The sequence below is a fragment of the Quercus robur genome, chromosome 3 (assembly GCF_932294415.1).
Source record: "Quercus robur chromosome 3, dhQueRobu3.1, whole genome shotgun sequence".
Lineage (NCBI taxonomy): Eukaryota > Viridiplantae > Streptophyta > Magnoliopsida > Fagales > Fagaceae > Quercus > Quercus robur.
In genome coordinates, this window is record NC_065536.1 from 56,780,836 (window position 1) to 56,798,796 (window position 17,961).

At 34.6% G+C, this 17,961-nt stretch overlaps 1 protein-coding gene across 6 annotated transcripts; it reads right to left on the minus strand.

Annotated features, from left to right (window-relative positions):
* LOC126718503 (AMSH-like ubiquitin thioesterase 2) lies at positions 1–6,986 on the minus strand. 6 transcript variants are annotated; one of them, XM_050420732.1, is made up of 8 exons: positions 6,769–6,983; positions 4,654–5,032; positions 4,326–4,415; positions 3,218–3,280; positions 3,047–3,121; positions 2,470–2,532; positions 1,430–1,482; positions 1–564 (listed from the first exon to the last, which is right to left on the minus strand). In XM_050420732.1, the coding sequence occupies exons 2-8, from the start codon at positions 4,939–4,941 to the stop codon at positions 390–392; spliced, it is 807 nt and encodes a 268-aa protein (XP_050276689.1). In that variant the 5' UTR covers positions 4,942–5,032; positions 6,769–6,983; the 3' UTR covers positions 1–389. The 6 variants fall into 6 exon arrangements, 5 of the variants coding, with proteins under 5 accessions (XP_050276689.1, XP_050276686.1, XP_050276688.1 ...); XM_050420729.1 differs by having other exon boundaries at positions 4,654–5,054; XM_050420731.1 differs by having other exon boundaries at positions 4,654–6,245.
* Positions 6,987–17,961: the final 10,975 nt, after the last annotated feature.

Sequence of the window (17,961 nt, forward strand, 5' to 3'; positions counted from 1 at the left end):
TTCTATTCAACTCACTCCAAATTAGAGTATTTCATTATCTGCAATGCAAAACAACTTTCTCTTCTTAAAAAGACTTTATTACAAGGCAGAATCTAATGCAATCACAGCCACGCAAGAAAAGTGTAATTCATCTGTTGTTTCCTAAAACAAAATTTCAGTGGCCAATCTTCATTATTGTTACAAATTTTTATTCACCCTATATTTGCTCACACACTTACTAGGAAAATAACGTGTATCACAATTGTACATATCAGCACTATAGGGATCAAACGCCACAGCCAAGTGTTTTTTGTGTGGTGTAACTGGGGTCATGGCCATGTTTTCTAATACCTGCAAGCCTGTCAACTAGGGATGATACCTACAGACCTGCATTCTTAGATGTAAGCATATCAGCGCAAGTCAAAGATTTCAAACCTCAAATTTGAATTTGTATAGACATTAGAGCAATGCTCGTAAATGTGACTCCCATCTTCTACTTCTTTGTGAGTATGAAATCCTGTCTCTTGGCATTCTTTCAGAACACTCATCCCACCAGGGTCGGATAACCGAAACATTCCATAGCTCCTGGAGGAAATTCCTTTCATAAGTTATTGAATAGCATTTTTTATAAATAGATAATTTACACAATCAGCTGTCAAAAGATGAATCTGCCTCACTGCCTGCACTGCAGCAGTTAATAATTAATTTTTAAATTCTGAGAAAGAAAGGATCCTGACCAGTGTCTGTTTACTTGTGCTTCTGAAGCAGTATTTTTAAAAAAAAAAAATTAATATTATAATAATTCATTATAAATGAGAACTACAAAATAGGGCTACAGTGTGTTTCAAAATCATATGCCATGTCAATGGATAGACTTCTCATCAGGAGCTTTGCACTTAAATGCTTCACTATCATATTGTGCTCGACTTACTGATCAGATTCAAAGCACCCTTCTCAACCAGCAATGCTTCATGGTCTTCACAGGCTAAGCAAAGAAAATATGCTCACAAATGACAGCAATATTTTTCTTTTTTGCTGGAACAATATTTACTACGAGTGATACAGGTGCTAATCTGGAATCAAAACAGGATTAATTGGACAAGAATGCAAATGTGAGCTAAAGGCAGCACCAATAATAAGGAGGGGGGAAAAAGGAGAATCAGTACAGCTGTGCGTAATAATGACTAAATACTGCACTGGTGGAGTGCTATCATTTTAACTAAAGGTAAACTCTCTCAAGTCAAAGGCACTGCATGGAGACCAAGGACATGGTTGAGGTTGTGAGGGAAAACACAATCTACTAAATAAAGATTAAAATGGAAGAAGAATTTATGTCTAACCCAGAGTACTAAGATGAAGGCATTGCCAATCTCATTTCTAAAATGACAAGCATTATTAGACCCTCCGCTCAAGTTGGCGACCATTAAACTACATTTTAAAAGTTGCACACCTTGATGTATCAGTTGGAGCCATGACAATAGCAAAAGCCTCAGGTAACATTGCCTGAAAAAATAAAATGAAAAAGAAGAGTTTCAATGTTAGTCTTTTCATTAGTGAAGAGGGAACCAGGCAAACAATTGCATGTATTATTCCCAGTCTTTGCAAGCAATATTACGGGAGCGATTTATAAGCATGAGAATAAGCAAGAGTATGAGTTGAAAGTAAGGGAAAATTATTGACAAATAAATGCCTTTCAGTATTTTGAATCAAACAAAAAGTGCCAAAGCTTAAAATAAGCATTAACAATTTTTGAAGAAAAGCTTATAGACACAAAACATTCAAGCTTGCAGGTTATATCTATCCTAAATTCAGGCTGATTAGTAGACAAATTAGCCAATCTCTTTTCAGTTCCTTTTCTTCTGGGAAAGAAATTTGTTTAAAATATTTTGGACATCTTTCCACTTTAAATTCACAATCTAATAAATAAATAAATAAGTAAATATATATATATATATATTTGAAATACAGTATCTCATCATATTCTTTCCCAATATGATAACTAGGTAGGGGATTATTTTGATTGGTAAGTTACAATACACCCTGTGAGTTTTGAACCCACAAACACACCCTTTTTACAGGGGGAGGAAGTGCTAGAGCTCATTGGGAATAACTTGGCAGGAGTTATGCTAAACCCCTGCACAACAGATCAAGGTAATCTTCCACCACATTGTGAGGAAAACTAAAACTTTAAAAGGCATGTTTCAAATGCCTACTCCTGCTCATCACAATAAACAATATAATGGTGCTACCAACCTTGCTGTGGAATGCCCTTTATTAAAAATGCTATTTCTAAATTACAACTACCTAAAGGAGACCAACCTGCATTTTATATATTACTTCTAATTAAAATATTCTGCAAAAGATTTGGCATTCAAAAATTCAATGCACAATATGTCTCATGTGGACAGCTCAAAATAAAATAAAATTAATAAACAAAAGCCATTCCTCAATCAAAGACAAAGGGCACTCAGCCTTAACCAAGTCAGTTACCTGATATGAATACTGAGTGTGCAAATCTACTGATGACATAAAACAGCTTTGAGAAGGATGTGTCTGAAAATGAATATACAGATTAGGTGAAAAAGTGGACAACTACTGTTAATTCCCACCCAGATGAAACTGGATAATCTAGATATAGGCGAAAATGAGGAATAAACAAGCTAGCTGATCAAACATGAAGCATAAGCAGGAGAAATAGTTGGTAATCTTAGCAGATGTTAAAAGCATTCTGGTTGATACAAAAGCCATAAAAATGAGTACAGACTACAGAAAAACACAGTATATACTACATACTAATAACTGCTGAATGCATTGACAAACCTTGTAACATCATTGATGCCAAAATTCAAGAAATGTTTGAGCATGTAGTCTTTCATGGTGCAGTAGAGGAACAAGAAAATATCCAAACAAAAGGAGTGATCAATTTTGGGGGTGGGAAATCACAAAAGAAAAGAAAATATGAAAGCAGCCACTGTAAACATAAAGAAGGCTTGGGGCTCCAATAAAAGATGTTCACAGAGAATGGAAGAAGTTCAAAATAAAGAAAAACATGGGCGGGAATGCATACATGGATCCAACCCACAGGATAAAGGGAATGCTCATTTTGAATGGCAAAAACTTCCTCCTCATTTATAGCCTGACACTGTCATGCAGAATTTAAGTCAGCAGCAAGCAATACATGAACAAAACATTATGGAAAAACAAAATCAAGAGGAAGAAAAAGGGCCTTGAGACTAACAGAACCAGAAGTCGATTCCTGTTTGGGTATGATCAAAGTGGTTGCATAAAAGGTTCCTTTCTCCTGGACACATGAAGGAAACAAACATATCTTAGCTTCAGGTTAGCAAAATTCTCCCATGAAATCAAGCCCTACTTCCGAAACATTGAAGGGAAAATGCATGGAAGAAAGAAAGGTTACAACAACCACAGTAAGAAGCCTTAATCACAAAATTTTGGAGTCGGTTATGAATCCGCAATAGATTAGTTAAGTGTGATTGTAGTGTATCCATTCATAAATGAGTGACTAAATTTTATGCTGGCCATCAACCTATTGCAACCCTCCTTTTTTGGGGCTTGGGATTGGTTGTGAACAAATATATGACATTAAGCACAGACACGGGTAGAGTTAAGAAAGAAAGGTTGAGCCAATGGAAAATTTTGGAAAAGAGACATAAATATTCTCTCTACCAAGGCCACAAGAACTTGCTGAACTGTTTGAAAAAGTTATACATCATGTCTGGTGAAAACTGTAAGAAATATAAATAAATTTTTGAAATCATTTTAAAAAGACGAGGATCAATGCTGGGCTCAATAATGTGAGCTTGTGACCTGAGAAGGCACATGAAAGTAATGGGAGTCAGCTGGTCGGGTTTGGTGTTGGCTTCTCACTGGCTTGCCTCTTTCAGGCAAAGGCTTTGGGTCACATGGCTCCTAGAGAGGAGAGCACCATGTGAGGCTGGCCAAACATAGCCTAGGCTAATCTCAATTAGACTGTCACTTTATAAGGAACCATATTTTTTTCTTCTAAATGATGAAGATGAACAGAAATTTGAATAGTTGCAGTGACAGCTTTAAGTGAGAGTAGAAATTAAAAGGAGAGAGAGACACTCTACGCAGAAGAGGGAGACTATGTTTTAAGAAACTGAGAGGATCAAAGAAATAAGTGATGCCGATGTGAGAAGAGGCCTCCAGAAATATTGTGGAAGCCTACTGACTATAATGATTGTGTTTGTGTCAAAAGAAAACAAATTCCCAAACATAATTGCAACAAATCATGCAATATGCGCACCAATAGGATAAGCAATAAATTGAGGCTCTAAAATGTATAGAAAAAGCATGAATCTTACAAGAAAGGCACCAAGAATCCCACAGGTTTCCAGATCATTGTCTGTGTTGTCTTTAGCAAGCTCAAGAAAATGCTCCATCAACCGCGTCGACTAAGTATGAATATAACAATGACTTATTAGCCATCTATTTTCCAAGTGAAAGACATAACCATAAAGTATTCATGTGCTTTAAACTACACATGGAACTTGAAAACATAAAAAGAAGATAATTTTCAAGTAAGCTTAAAAATAAACAATTTTGCACAAGAATGCTGCACTACCACAAAACAAAGATAACAAAGAATTATTAAATAGTAATTAAAAAAATAAAAATATGTGCAGTTCTTACTATATGTACATCTTGCAAGACCTTAGACGTGTTCGACTCATTACTTGATGTTGAATGTCCATGTTCTGAATCAGTAGCTGTAATATGTGAAACACGTGCACCTTGAGGCACGTTCTCTACACAAGAGATTACAGGAGATGGAGAAGACTGAGTGACAGTATGAACTGTAATATGGCAACATTTGCTGGCTGTGTTAATGGTTGGATAATGGAATTTAAATGGGGAGCAACTAGTTCTAGAATCCATGGAATATATAAATTCCATTCCAGCTCTTTCTTCATTAATCATCCTTGAGCTATATTATAGCAAGTGGAACACAGATATATATGTTCTGCACTGGAGAGTCTGCACAGAAATGGTAACCTTTGGTCTCTTGTTTCTGTCAGGCAAAAAATTTAATCCTGTCAAAGGAACTATAAACAATGAGAAACAGACCCAGTTGGATCTCAGAATATATTAAAGAAGAAAGACTATTCTCCCTGAGAGTTCTGAACTCATTATAATCTTTGACTTCAGCACCATAGCCTCAAATATTCCATTCAAATTTGCTAATATTATCCATGGAAATTCCATCCCCTTTAATAGATAGGTAGCTCCTCTATAAGATATTTTTGAATCATTCATGAATTCCAAATACAGGGGAATACCCTCTAGAAGAAATAAGCTCCACAATGGAATAACACATTGTAAACAGTCATGCATGGTAGTCAGAAAATAGCATAACAGTTCACACATGGCCCTCACAAGTTAAACTTACCTTTTGTAACCAATTCTTTTTTGTTCTTGGCAGTAAATCTCAAAATCTTAAAATTTATTGCCTTAGTAACCCATAATTAAAGTAAGAGAAATGCCTCCAAGGACACTTCTAGTGTCATCTTCACTTACATACATAAAAAGGCATACCCTTCATGAATAAGTGAACTACAAACCACTTGCAGTTTCAATTTGGCCTTTCTTGGACTCCTTGTAAATATGGGAAGAAGTATTGGAAACATATTCTAATTTCACATGAACTTTCAAAGAAACATAAAAATGTTGTACTCAATGCACAAAGTTCACACTTTTGCAAGATCTGGGAGAGGTGATTGGTAGGCACCTATACCCTCATTTTTTTCTAGGGAGAGGCTGATTCTTGGGAATTTTCAAAGAAACATACACCCAAAAAAACAATTGATGTTAAAATTCACATCTCATGTGCTGTCCAGACTCAAGACCATAAATCGCAAACACAACCTAGAACCAGCATTTTTAGTTCCCATTCAAGCACATATATACTTATGCAAAACCTAGCAATAACATGGTGGAACTTGCAAGTCATTTCTACATCTATCACATTTTTCATTCATAAATTATCATTCTCTCATTTCTACATATGATGGATACCATCAAAAAAAGCGAAGTGCAGGGGTTTCTGTACCTTGTTATGATGAAGCTTTTCTTTTGCTGAATGGGTCTAGTAACTCTGATGCTGAGTTATTAACTTCAGAGAGTTTGTGATTGTGAATCCAAATAAAACATAGGGTAAATTTCCCTTTACCACTCTAATGGGCAATTTGTAATGTCCCCTGAACTTTAAAAACTGCACAACCGACCTTCTAAACCATGTGATTAGTTGCAATGTCCCCACTAGAAAAATTTCCCCATATTCCTGCTATATAAGGCCTTGATTTCCACATGCTTATCACATGATCATATGATAATGTGATAAGCACATGAATTTTAAGCTTTAAGCATAGAAGAAACTGGAGCAATTTAGCTCAAACTCAAAACATATTTATCAACATCCATCCCTTTGTCATATTATCTTCAACTTTAAGAAGCTATTTTATGAAGAGAGCTAGAGGCACAAATTCCTCACCTTAAACTAATATCTAAAGAAACCCGAGTTAAAAAAGCCATAGTTCAAAGCAAAGAAAGACATCACCATACTTCTTAAACATTCTAAGTACCAAAGACAACAACTGGGTTTTACACAAAAAAGCTCTCTGACTTTTCCTAAGAACCCCTATAATAAATTAAACTCACCCTTCAATTCAGAGAATAATTAACTATTTTTTGTGACCCCACAAATTATTTACAAGTGAATTGAAAAGGGAAAGGTTTGAAAACTCATACCTGCAATTTCTTTTAGCCTTTCTATATAAAGTACAAACAGTGAGATGGAATTCGATATGAGCTTCGAAACTAGGCTCCAATACAGTTTTATGCCATTATATCATTTCTGGAAACTACAAACATCTTTAGAGCACTAGCAATGGAGGATGAAAAAAAGGATTTTGCTAAAGTGAGTCTAAAGCACACAATCATTAATCATTTTTAAAAAAAAAAATTTCGGACGAAGAAAAGGATTTTACTAATGTCAGTCGAAAGGTACACAATAATTAATTATTTTTGAAAAAAAAAATTTTGAAAATTAAAAAAATATTGATAACTTTTTTAATTTTTGAGAAAATATTAAAAAAAATAAATAACTTAATACATACATTAACTGAACCTTTAAAAAAACACCAATTTTACATTTTTAAAGAATACTTTATTCATTTTGCTCTCTTATATTACGACTCACACGTCACATTTCAATTTCTATTTTTAAATACAATTTATTAAAATAATATAAATTATACTAACAAATAATATAAAAAATAATACAACTCTTCCATCTTTATACCTTTTTCTCTCTCTCTCTCTCTCCCAAATCCACACACTTCTTAAAATAATAATAATTTGAGTGTTTGGATTGCGATCTATGCTTTCACGCAAACGCATTTTTTTCCTTTCATTTATTTTTTTTATTGGTGTTTATTGTACTGTTTATGTCTCTTGAACAGTATAAATAGGCAAATAAATAGTATTTTTGGTGTAAACAATAATTTGAAAATTATTTTTTCATTGTTTTCAGTTTTTAATTTTCAACAAAATAAACAGTATCTAAACTTACACGATATTTAAGTTGACCACCTAGCTACTGTAGCTGCAAATAATATTTACGTCGTTCAACGATTCATGCCGTTTCCTGTTGGTATTTCTTTTACGACAACATTTTCCATTGTCGTTCATTCGTTTGAGGGCAAGTTCCGTCGCATTTTTCTGTCGTGTCTCTCTCTTCTTGATGTTTTCCACATACGACACTTGACAAAACTAGACTTGAACAGTTGAACTTGAACCCCATAACTCGTACAAATTGAAGGAAAACGTATTGGTGTGGGTTGGGAATTTTGAACTCGTATTTTTCTGTCATATTATTGAACCTCTTGAAATAGCTGGGGTGGGTTAACTCGTGGGCCACATGGGTAAATCTTTTTTTTATAAAGATAGCGTAGAGGGATGAGTTAGGGCCTCTTTTAAATGGGCCTGACCTCTAGATCATTATGTTAGAGCCCCAATATGATAACTTAGGAAAAGTCCCCTTTTTTTTTTTTTTTTTTTGAGGAACAGGAAAAGTCCACTTAAAATCATACTAAGGACACCAAGCGAGGAATGATATCAAAAGTTGATAGAAGGAGGAGGAATCCTTAGCATGGCCTTTGGGCTAGGGAAGGATGAAGATTGGGAAGTAATTGAGGAGAAAGGCTCGGTCGGATTAAGAAGAGGCGTGTGAGAGAAGTAATAGTCACTTTTGTATTAATTATCTTTACCTATCAGCATTCATTCAACATTAAATGTTAAATGAACTTCCTAAACAATAAAGCAATCGTGCAGACCTACTATTATCACTAACCATAGATGGAGGGACAACATCGCACTACCTACCTTTATTCATGTATTATTCTTTACTTTTTTTCGTTTTTTACCCATTACAACAAGTTTTTTCCCCCTTTATTTTTTTTTTCTTTTTATGACTTTTTGACTTCATGTCAATGTGTTTTACATTTTTACTTCCTACTCTTTTCTTTATTTCATTATTTTCTAAGGTTTTTTTTCACAAACACATATTTTTTCTTAATAAGGTTGAGACTTGAAGACTTCAATTTAGTGAACCTTGGACGGTGTAAACTTAAAATGAATGTATTTTTTTAAGCGTTTTTGTTTATTTGTTGTCTTCTTAGTTGAAGGAAGAAAGTCAAAAAACAATATGATCAAATTGTTTTCATTTTATCTTTTTTTGGCTCATGAAATAAAATGGGTTGTACCGGATTGACCCGACCCGCAATTGCTTATTGCTCCATGGTCACTTGCATTGCCATGAATGGCGACAACCATTACTAGGGGCATGAGTTAGAGGTAGGTTTGATTGGGGCTATCAGGCTATGTTTTTTTTTTTGAGAAAGGGCTATCAGGCTATGTTAATTGATTTATGTTGGGTTGAAACTTTTGGTGTGATGGGTCAATAAATTCGGGGTGGTTTGGACGATAGAGGTGGGTGGTTGATAGTTTAGGCCCTTTAGGGTGGTGATGTCATCGTTAGTTTGCCCATCCTACCCCCTACTCACATCCTCTTTTTCACAACAAGCCAACAGGCCCAAATCCCTCACCACCCCCCGCCCCCCCCCCCCCCCCCCCCCCCCCCCAAGTACTTAAATAAAATAATGCACACACTTTCAAGAATATATATATATATATATATATATTTTCGGTTACATCTTTTGAATTTGACAAAAAGTTTTATAGGCATTAGACATTTACCAAGTAACAATTAATCAATGGTCATTTTATTATTCGATTTTATATTAGTGGAGGAGTTGAACTTGCCCCATAGTTCAAAGAAAATAATAATAATAAATCCAATTTTCCAAGTCTTATTTGTAATTAGTAGACACCTAAACAAAATTTGGAGTGATATATATATATATATATTGGATGAAAGAATTTAGGGTGAGTTTATATTAATTTAAGCTTTGGAGATAAATCTTAAAAATAAGATATATCCTTAGTAATATATATATATATATAACTGAAACTTCTGAAACTCTCACAATTTTTCCCGTCAACACAATATTTACTGAAACCTCTGAAACTCTCATAATTTTCCACGTCAACACAATATTTAAATAAAATTATCATTTTATTAATTATTTTTGTTTAGTTCAAACTTAACAAGAAGTGAAACTCTATTTCTCTAAGAAGTCCAACTTAAATTCAAACTTATCATTATCATTTTTTTTAAACAAAATTATTTTTGTTTAATCTAAACTTAACAAGGTGTGAAACTCTATCTCTCTAACAAGTCCAACTTATACTTAAACTCAAAGTATATCATCTATATATAATATAAAATTGAAACTTTTGACTTTTTGATATCATTTTTAAATTTTGACACATCAGTTTTACAAGTCTCATAAATTTACACCTCATTATAATTTATTTTAATTAATTAATTAATTATTTATTTATTTATTTATTTTTAACTTTTTATGGGGACTCTTCCATATTAGTTTTACATAAGTCCAAAGGAAACTAAACAAACCGACTACTACACAACTACTACTAAGTAGTAATATGTAAACACTCTTAAAACCTAAAGCTAAACTCAAGGGAGTAAAGAAATGCTAGAGAGAGAGAGAGAGAGAGAGAGAGAGAGAGAGAGAGAGAGAGAGAGAGAGAGAGAGAGAGAGAGAGAGAGAGAGAGAGAGAGATTTTAATCAATGTTTTTTAGATTCATGCTAATGAGTTGACCTCTCTCCATAAAGATACTAATATTTTTTCTAAATAATCGTGATCAATTGTTTAGTGCTCTATATTTTTAGATTACTATTCTAGGTTGGCTTTTCAATGGGTCCATTTAGTGGACTCATAATCTCAATAATTTTCCATAGATAATGCTATTGTATGCGAAATTTACTGTATTTTCTTTTGTAGCATGCATCTTATCCAAATTTGGACGGTTCCACCCCTTTCTATGATAGTTACGGAGGTTAGCATTTGACTTTTATTTATTGGTCCATATTTTCTTCCCATCCCATCACAATTTTCTTCCCATTAAAGTTGGATGTCAAATTGAAGTTTCTATTAGCTAATTGAATATTATCTCTCTTATATTTTTCTATTGTGTAGTCATATATATATATATATATATATCAATAATTTATAGGCACTGAATCTTCTAATTCTTTAAATTCTTTTTGCTTATTAGAAGTTTTAACTTTTGAATTCTTGGGTTATTTTTTGCTAATATTTGAAACAATTTGGCAGATTTCAAAGACTATAGCCATAGATTATTCTTTTGAGGGTATGCCATCTTTTTTTTTTTATATTTTTCTATTGTGTAGTTATATATTTTTCTGTTTTGTTTCATTAATTTATAAACTTTGAATTTTTTTTTATTTTTTTCAAAAAAACTTATTGTAACATTGAATAAAGTGATGGTATTTAAAATATGTAACTATACCGTGCAATTTAACGATTAGTATACTATATAATAAAAACTGGGCTTAGAAATTGTGATTGCGCCAAGTGACTTCACCAAATTGCAAAAAATTTTATAGATTTTTAAAGATATTATTATTATTATTATTATTATTATTGTAAGGACACAATTTGGTTCCTAAGCCCAAAAGGTAAAAGGATCTATGTCCAAAGAACCCAATACAATGAATTTGTAGAGACTGAGTTAGAAAACTAGGCTCTAATGAGATAGGTAACAATTATAATATATCCAAATGACAATAAAGTAAAGATAGATTGGTTTTATGTAAAGAAAATTGTCATCGGCACAATCCGAGGAGATCAGTTCTTGTATATATCTCTTAAATTTGATTACAAGTACAGTTCTTGTTACTACAGTATTTTTCTCTTAATTCTCCGATCCTTTTCCCTCAGAGTCTTCTTTCTATTTTATACTATCTTCCTTCTTTCATCTCTACCCTCCACGTGTAGATTAGATTACTGGTGTTGATCCTTATCCTATCAGCACCTTCTTGAAGTCTTTGGGAGTAGCTGTAAGGTTAAAAATTACTGTTCATGTATTACTTCCTCATTAATGCGGCTAGAGAGTTAGTTACAGAGCATTCAATGCGGTGGTAGCAGCTTTCTCTTAGATATTTCATAGCTTTCCTTTGTTCTGTGCTTTCATGATATATATCCTTATCAATAGAATTTTCTGGAACGTTGCTTCTGGATGGCAGACTGCATCTTCTGACCTCTGCTTCTTTCAGCAGAGAAAACATCCCTCCTCAGACCACCTTTTTGGACCATCATGACCAAACCCCTTTCTTTATTCATTAATGCCAACCTCCATAACAACGTTTACCCGTCCTTGGACTAGTAGGCGTCCTCGGACCGGGTCCTCGGCTCAATATATATTACTGGGCCTATCATCCCTACAATTATTATTATTATTATTATTTTGTTCTTATCTTTTTCGTCTATAATTTCTAAGTTGATAAAAGTCTCAACTCTCAATTTGATTACAATCCAAATTCTATTTTTTTTTTCAGATTTTTTTTTAAAAGATATAATTTCTTTTTTGTTCTTATCTTCTTCTTTTATAATTTCTAAGTTGATAAAAATCTTAACACTTATTTTTTAGATTTAGAATTTAGCTTCACACATCCATAAATTAAATTGGCATTAGAATTTTTGTTTATATCAACTTCTTCAATGTGGAGTGTGTATACATATATCAGATAATTCATATAAATTATGTAATAATTATTTTTTTCTTCATAAAATTATATATTTTATATGTTTATGAACAAAACAAATCCGTATAATGCATGAGCTTTCAACTAATATATATATATATATATATATATGGTTAAAAAATACGCATTGCAAAAAAATTTTAAAATCAGCTCATTTTTGTATTCAGTTACATTGAAATTTTAGTGGGGTATCTTATAAACTCTTTTTCTGGAACAAATAGATAAGAAAACAAACACATAGAGACCCACTTATTTAGTATTCTATTTCAAAAAGGGATAGGAGTTCCAAGTGAATTTATAAGGGACGTAAAGATAAAGTGGTTTTTTTTTTTTTTTTTTTAATTTTTTGTTGATAAACGGTTGCTTTTGTTTGTTATATAAATAGAGACAAATAATAAATAGAGACATGCGTGTGAGGTAATTAGACTCATTAGAGAGAGAGAGCAGCCAAAGAGTGCCGCAGGAATAATGAAGAATAAAAGAAAGAGAAATGCAGTGAGTCAGTGAGAGAAGATGGTTAATATATATGTATATAATTTCCATTGTTTAGGTCAGTCTGGAGAAAGCAACAATCATGTTCATTTTTTTTTTAAACCAAGAATAATGTTCGTTGGTGAGACAATGATACTTCTTTTGTATTGTAGATGCATTAAAAATCACGTTCATGATTGAACATTTAAGTTACGAATTTTATGAATTCACAAGCAATTTTAAATTCATATTGATGGATGTGGTTTCAATTTTATGTGGTTAAAATTATCTGAATCTTTGTAAGTTTACCAAAAAAAAAAAAACATGGTTCCTATTTGGAATATGGAAGTCTGCTGATTTCTTTTGTTTTTTTCAGTGGTTACTGAAAATGGTTTAATTGCTCCATTATGTCATTCATCATTGCAACAAACATATACAAAAGAAATAGTTATATCCAATTTTTTTTTTTTTTTTTTTTGAGAATGTATATCCAAACTTAATTGATGAGTGTGGATCTTTCACAAAAAAAAATAAAATAATAATAATAATAATTTGATGAGTGTGGATGAATTTTGGTTTCCATCGAATTTTGTTCTTCTACCTACAATAATATATTTTTTTACTCTAATTTTTTTTAATAGATTTTGTGTATTTTTTATCTTTTGTTTAACCTAATTTTCTTAAGTTTTATTCAATTTATTTGGTTATGGTTTGAGAATCAATCAATCATTAAATATGTTTAGACATGTTTCTCAATATATATATATATATATATATATATATAGTTAGACATGATTTTGTTATTATTTTGTATACTGTAGGGACACAATTTTCAGCCCAGGCCCAAAATGTATGGGATACTGGTCCAGTGAACCCAGTATAATAAATTTGTAGAGAGTGGGTAGAAGAACTAAGCGACAATAAATTTGTAGAGAGTGGGTAGAAGAACTAAGTTTTAGTGAATGAGATAACAGTTATAATGAGTTTCCAAGACAATCAAACAGAAACGAACTAGGTTTGTACAAGAAAGTTTGTCCTCGGCACACTCTGAGGAGCTCTGTTCTAGTATATATTGGATGATAATGGTTACAGGAGTTGTTGAGATTGCTACAGTGCTTTCTCTTCTCCTTTTTTCCATTTTTGATCTCTAGGGTCTCTACCCTTATTTATATCACATATCTTCCTTCATCTCCACCCTACACGTGGATAGTTGATGGTTTATGCTGATACTTGTCCCATCAGCCCCCTCTAGAAGTCTTCTGAGGTGGTTGTAAGGCTGCAACAATACTGTGCAGAGGTCACTTCCTCATTAATGCGGTGATGGCAGCTTTTCCCAAGATATTTTGGGATTCTTCTTTGTCTTTTGTTCTTGCAATGCTTATCCATTTTTCCAGAACTTCATGGATCACACCTTTAGATGGTAGGCATCCTTTACGGACCTCGGCCTTGGCTAGCCGAGGACATATTCATTCTCGGCACAAACTCACCATTATGTTTAATATTGTCTTCCTTATCCACTAGCATGGGTTTCCTTGGCTATGCTTACCCATCATCGGACGGCCCCTTATCCTCGGCTTGGGCCTTAAGCCCAAAACCCAATTGTATGATCTGGGCCCATAACCCCACAATAGCCCCTCAAAACTCCGGTTTTTTCCTCTCATCCGAGGAAAAAGGTGGGGTTTTGAATTCTTAAGAGTTAATTCTGCTTTGATCCTTTGATTTACACCCAAGGGAGTGCCGTTTCACGCGCCCCATATTTGCACTGTAAATTGCTCCTTTCAGAGCTACCAATCTGAGGAGTTGGTTATAATTTTGGGCCTGCCTTGACACTTATAGAAAAATGTCATCTGTGTTAATTTTCTCAAAGTATGTGGTTTTAGGACTCATGCATGGCTAAGGTTTTGCTTAACATTTAGCAGGAGGTCCGAGGGACCCAACATACCCAAGGTTCTTCTTAGCAGGAGGTCTGAGGGACCCGACATAGCTAAGGTTCTTCTTAGTAGGAGGTCTGAGGGACCCGACATAGCTAAGGCTCTGTATGACGCTTAGTAGGAGATCCGAGGGGATCCGACATAGCTAAGGTTCTTCTTAGCAGGAGGTCTGAGGGACCCGACATAGCTAAGGCTCTGTATAACGCTTAGCTGGAGATCCGAGGGGATCCGACATAGTTAAGGTTCTTCTTAGCAAGAGGTTTGAGGGACCTGACATAGCTAAGACTCTGTATAACGCTTAGCAGGAGATTCGAGGGGATCCGACATAGCTAAGGTTCTTCTTAGCAGGAGATCTGAGGGACCCGACATAGCTAAGGTTCTGTATAACGCTTAGCAAGAGATCCGAGGGGATCCAACATAGCTAAGGTTCTTCTTAGCAGGAGGTTTGAGGGACCCGACATAGCTAAAGCTCTGTATGACGCTTAGCAGGAGATCCGAGAGGATCCGACATAGCTAAGGTTCTTCGAGGAGATCCGACATAACTAAGGTTCTTCTTAGCAGGAGGTCTGAGGGACCTGACATAGCTAAGGCTCTGTATGACGCTTAGTAGGAGATCTGAGGGGATCCGACATAGCTAAGGTTCTTCTTAGCAGGAGGTCTGAGGGACCCGACATAGCTAAGGCTCTGTATGACGCTTAGCAGGAGATCCGAGGGGATCCGACATAGCTAAGGTTCTTCTTAGCAGGAGGTATGAGGGACCCAACATAGTTAAGGCTCTGTATGACGCTTAGCAGGAGATCCGAAGGGATCTGACATAGCTAAGGTTCTTCTTAGCAGGAGGTCTGAGGGATCCGACATAGCTAAGGCTCTATATGACGCTTAGCAGGAGATCCGACATAGCTAAGGTTCTTCTTAGCAAAAGGTTTGAGGGACCCGACATAGCTAAGGCTCTGTATGACGCTTAGCAGGAGATCCGAGGGGATTCAACATAGCTAAGGTTCTTCTTAGCAGAAGGTCTGAGGGACCCGACATAGCTAAGACTCTGTATAACGCTTAGCAGGAAATCCGAGGGGATCCGACATAGCTAAGGTTCTTCCTAGTAGGAGGTATGAGGGACCCGACATAACTAAGGCTTTGTATAACACTTCAATAGATTAGAAGATATTAATATATACCTTCCAAAACCAGCCCCGCTGCAGAGCCCCCTTGAATCGCTCTGTGTTGCTGCCACTTCCTCTAATGGAGGTTCAGCGAACTCGGCCACCAGATTCGTGAGGACCTGACCCTTGACAGAGGTACGAGGCATGTACTTGATGTCAGAAGCCCCTAAAACTGTGCCCCATTTAGCAATCCTCCTCGTATAATCCGCACTTCAAAGTATAGACCTGAGCGGAAGCTGAATTAGGACAACAATTGTGTGTGCCTCATGTAGTGTCTTACTCACATAGTAAATTGGCCACCATAATGGCTTTCCCCAGGGACTCTTGCTGATGGGGGCCTGATCCTATCATAACTAACCGTTGCACTCACTATCACACAAGCTTTTCCCACATATGTCGCCAATTGTAGGGACACGATTTTCAATCCAAGCCCAAAATGTATGGGATACTGGCCCAGTGAACCCAGTACAATAAATTTGTAGAGAGTGGGTAGAAGAACTAGGCTTTAGTGAATGAGATAACAGTTATAATGAGTTTCCAAGACAATCAAACAGAAACGAACCAGGTTTGTACAAGAAAGTTTGTCCTCGGCACACTCTGAGGAGTTCTGTTCTAGTATATATTGGATGATAATGGTTATAGGAGTTGTTGAGATTGTTATAGTGCTTTCTCTTCTCTTTTTTTCCCTTTTTGATCTCTGGGGTCTCAACCTTTATTTATACCACATATCTTCCTTCATCTCCATCCTACACGTGGATAGTTGATGGTTTATGCTGATATTTGTCCCATCAGCCCTCTCTAGAAGTCTTCTGAGGTGGTTGTAAGGCTGCAATACTACTATGCAGAGGTCACTTCCTCATTAATGCGGTGATAGCAGCTTTTCCCAAGATATTTTGGGATTCTTCTTTGTCTTTTGTTCCTGCAATGCTTATCCATATTTCCAGAACTTCATGGATCACACCTCTAGATGGTAGGCATCCTTTATGGACCTCGGCCTTCGCTAGCCGAGGACAAATTCATCCTCGGCACAAACTCCTAGGCCATTATGTTCAATATTGTCTTCGTTATCCACTAGCATGGATTTCCTTGGCTATACTTACCCATCCTCGGACGGTCCCTTATCCTCGGCTTGGGCCTTAAGCCCAAAACCCAATTGTATGATCTGGGCCTATGACCCCACATGTACCATACATGAATTACACAGCACTTTACTTTTTGACTTGGTAGCCAAAGAGATATTCAATGGTGATACGTTGTTGTTACACATATATGATTGATATGGTTCAACATATATGATTTTATCAAATAAAAAGCATTCAAAATGATAATCTTCACATGATTACATGTTAATTATAGTTAAAAAATATATCATAATTAATATTTTTTTAAGATTAAGAAAACAATTTGTTATGCTATGACAATAAACAAAAATCAAGGACTTGCCAAGTCCGGTGTTCAGCCATGGCCAATTGCATGGACTAAAGATTTTAATAAAGAACAATAACAAATAAGAACAAGGAAGGATACATTGAAAATATAGTGTACAATGAGGTATTTAACAATCTCCCAAATGTAAATCAACTTCTAACATTTTTTTTTCTCATTAATATTATTGTAGCTAATAATACTACAGATTCACTATATACAAAATTCAGATAAAAACAATTTGATACATGTAACTACAAGTCTCATTAGAGCACAATTTGTAAGTTACAAGCTAAAAATTTTCTATTGAAGTATTATCATTTTAAATTTGAAGGTTGTTATACCAATAAAATTTATTCCTTTTGTTATTATAATAATTATTTATTTGGTTATTGTTTCTCTTATAAAATATATATTCTATAAGTTTATGATAAAACCGTGCGAAGCACCGGCTTTTCACTAGTATATATATAAAGATAGAAATTCTAATTTAGTCTAATCTAATTGTATATGTGTGTGAATTTTCCTACTGGAGACTTGAATCCTAACTCTTACCCCCCACTCTATAAAAACTTTATACTTGTAGATTAACTATCACGTCAAGGGTGCATTGTGGTCTTGTGATATTTAATAAGTCCAGAAACACAACAAAATTCACAATTATCTAAGATGACAAGTTGTTAAATTTACTGTAAAAACGGTTAGTATTGGTATATTCTCAGTCTCATTGCTTACTTGTTT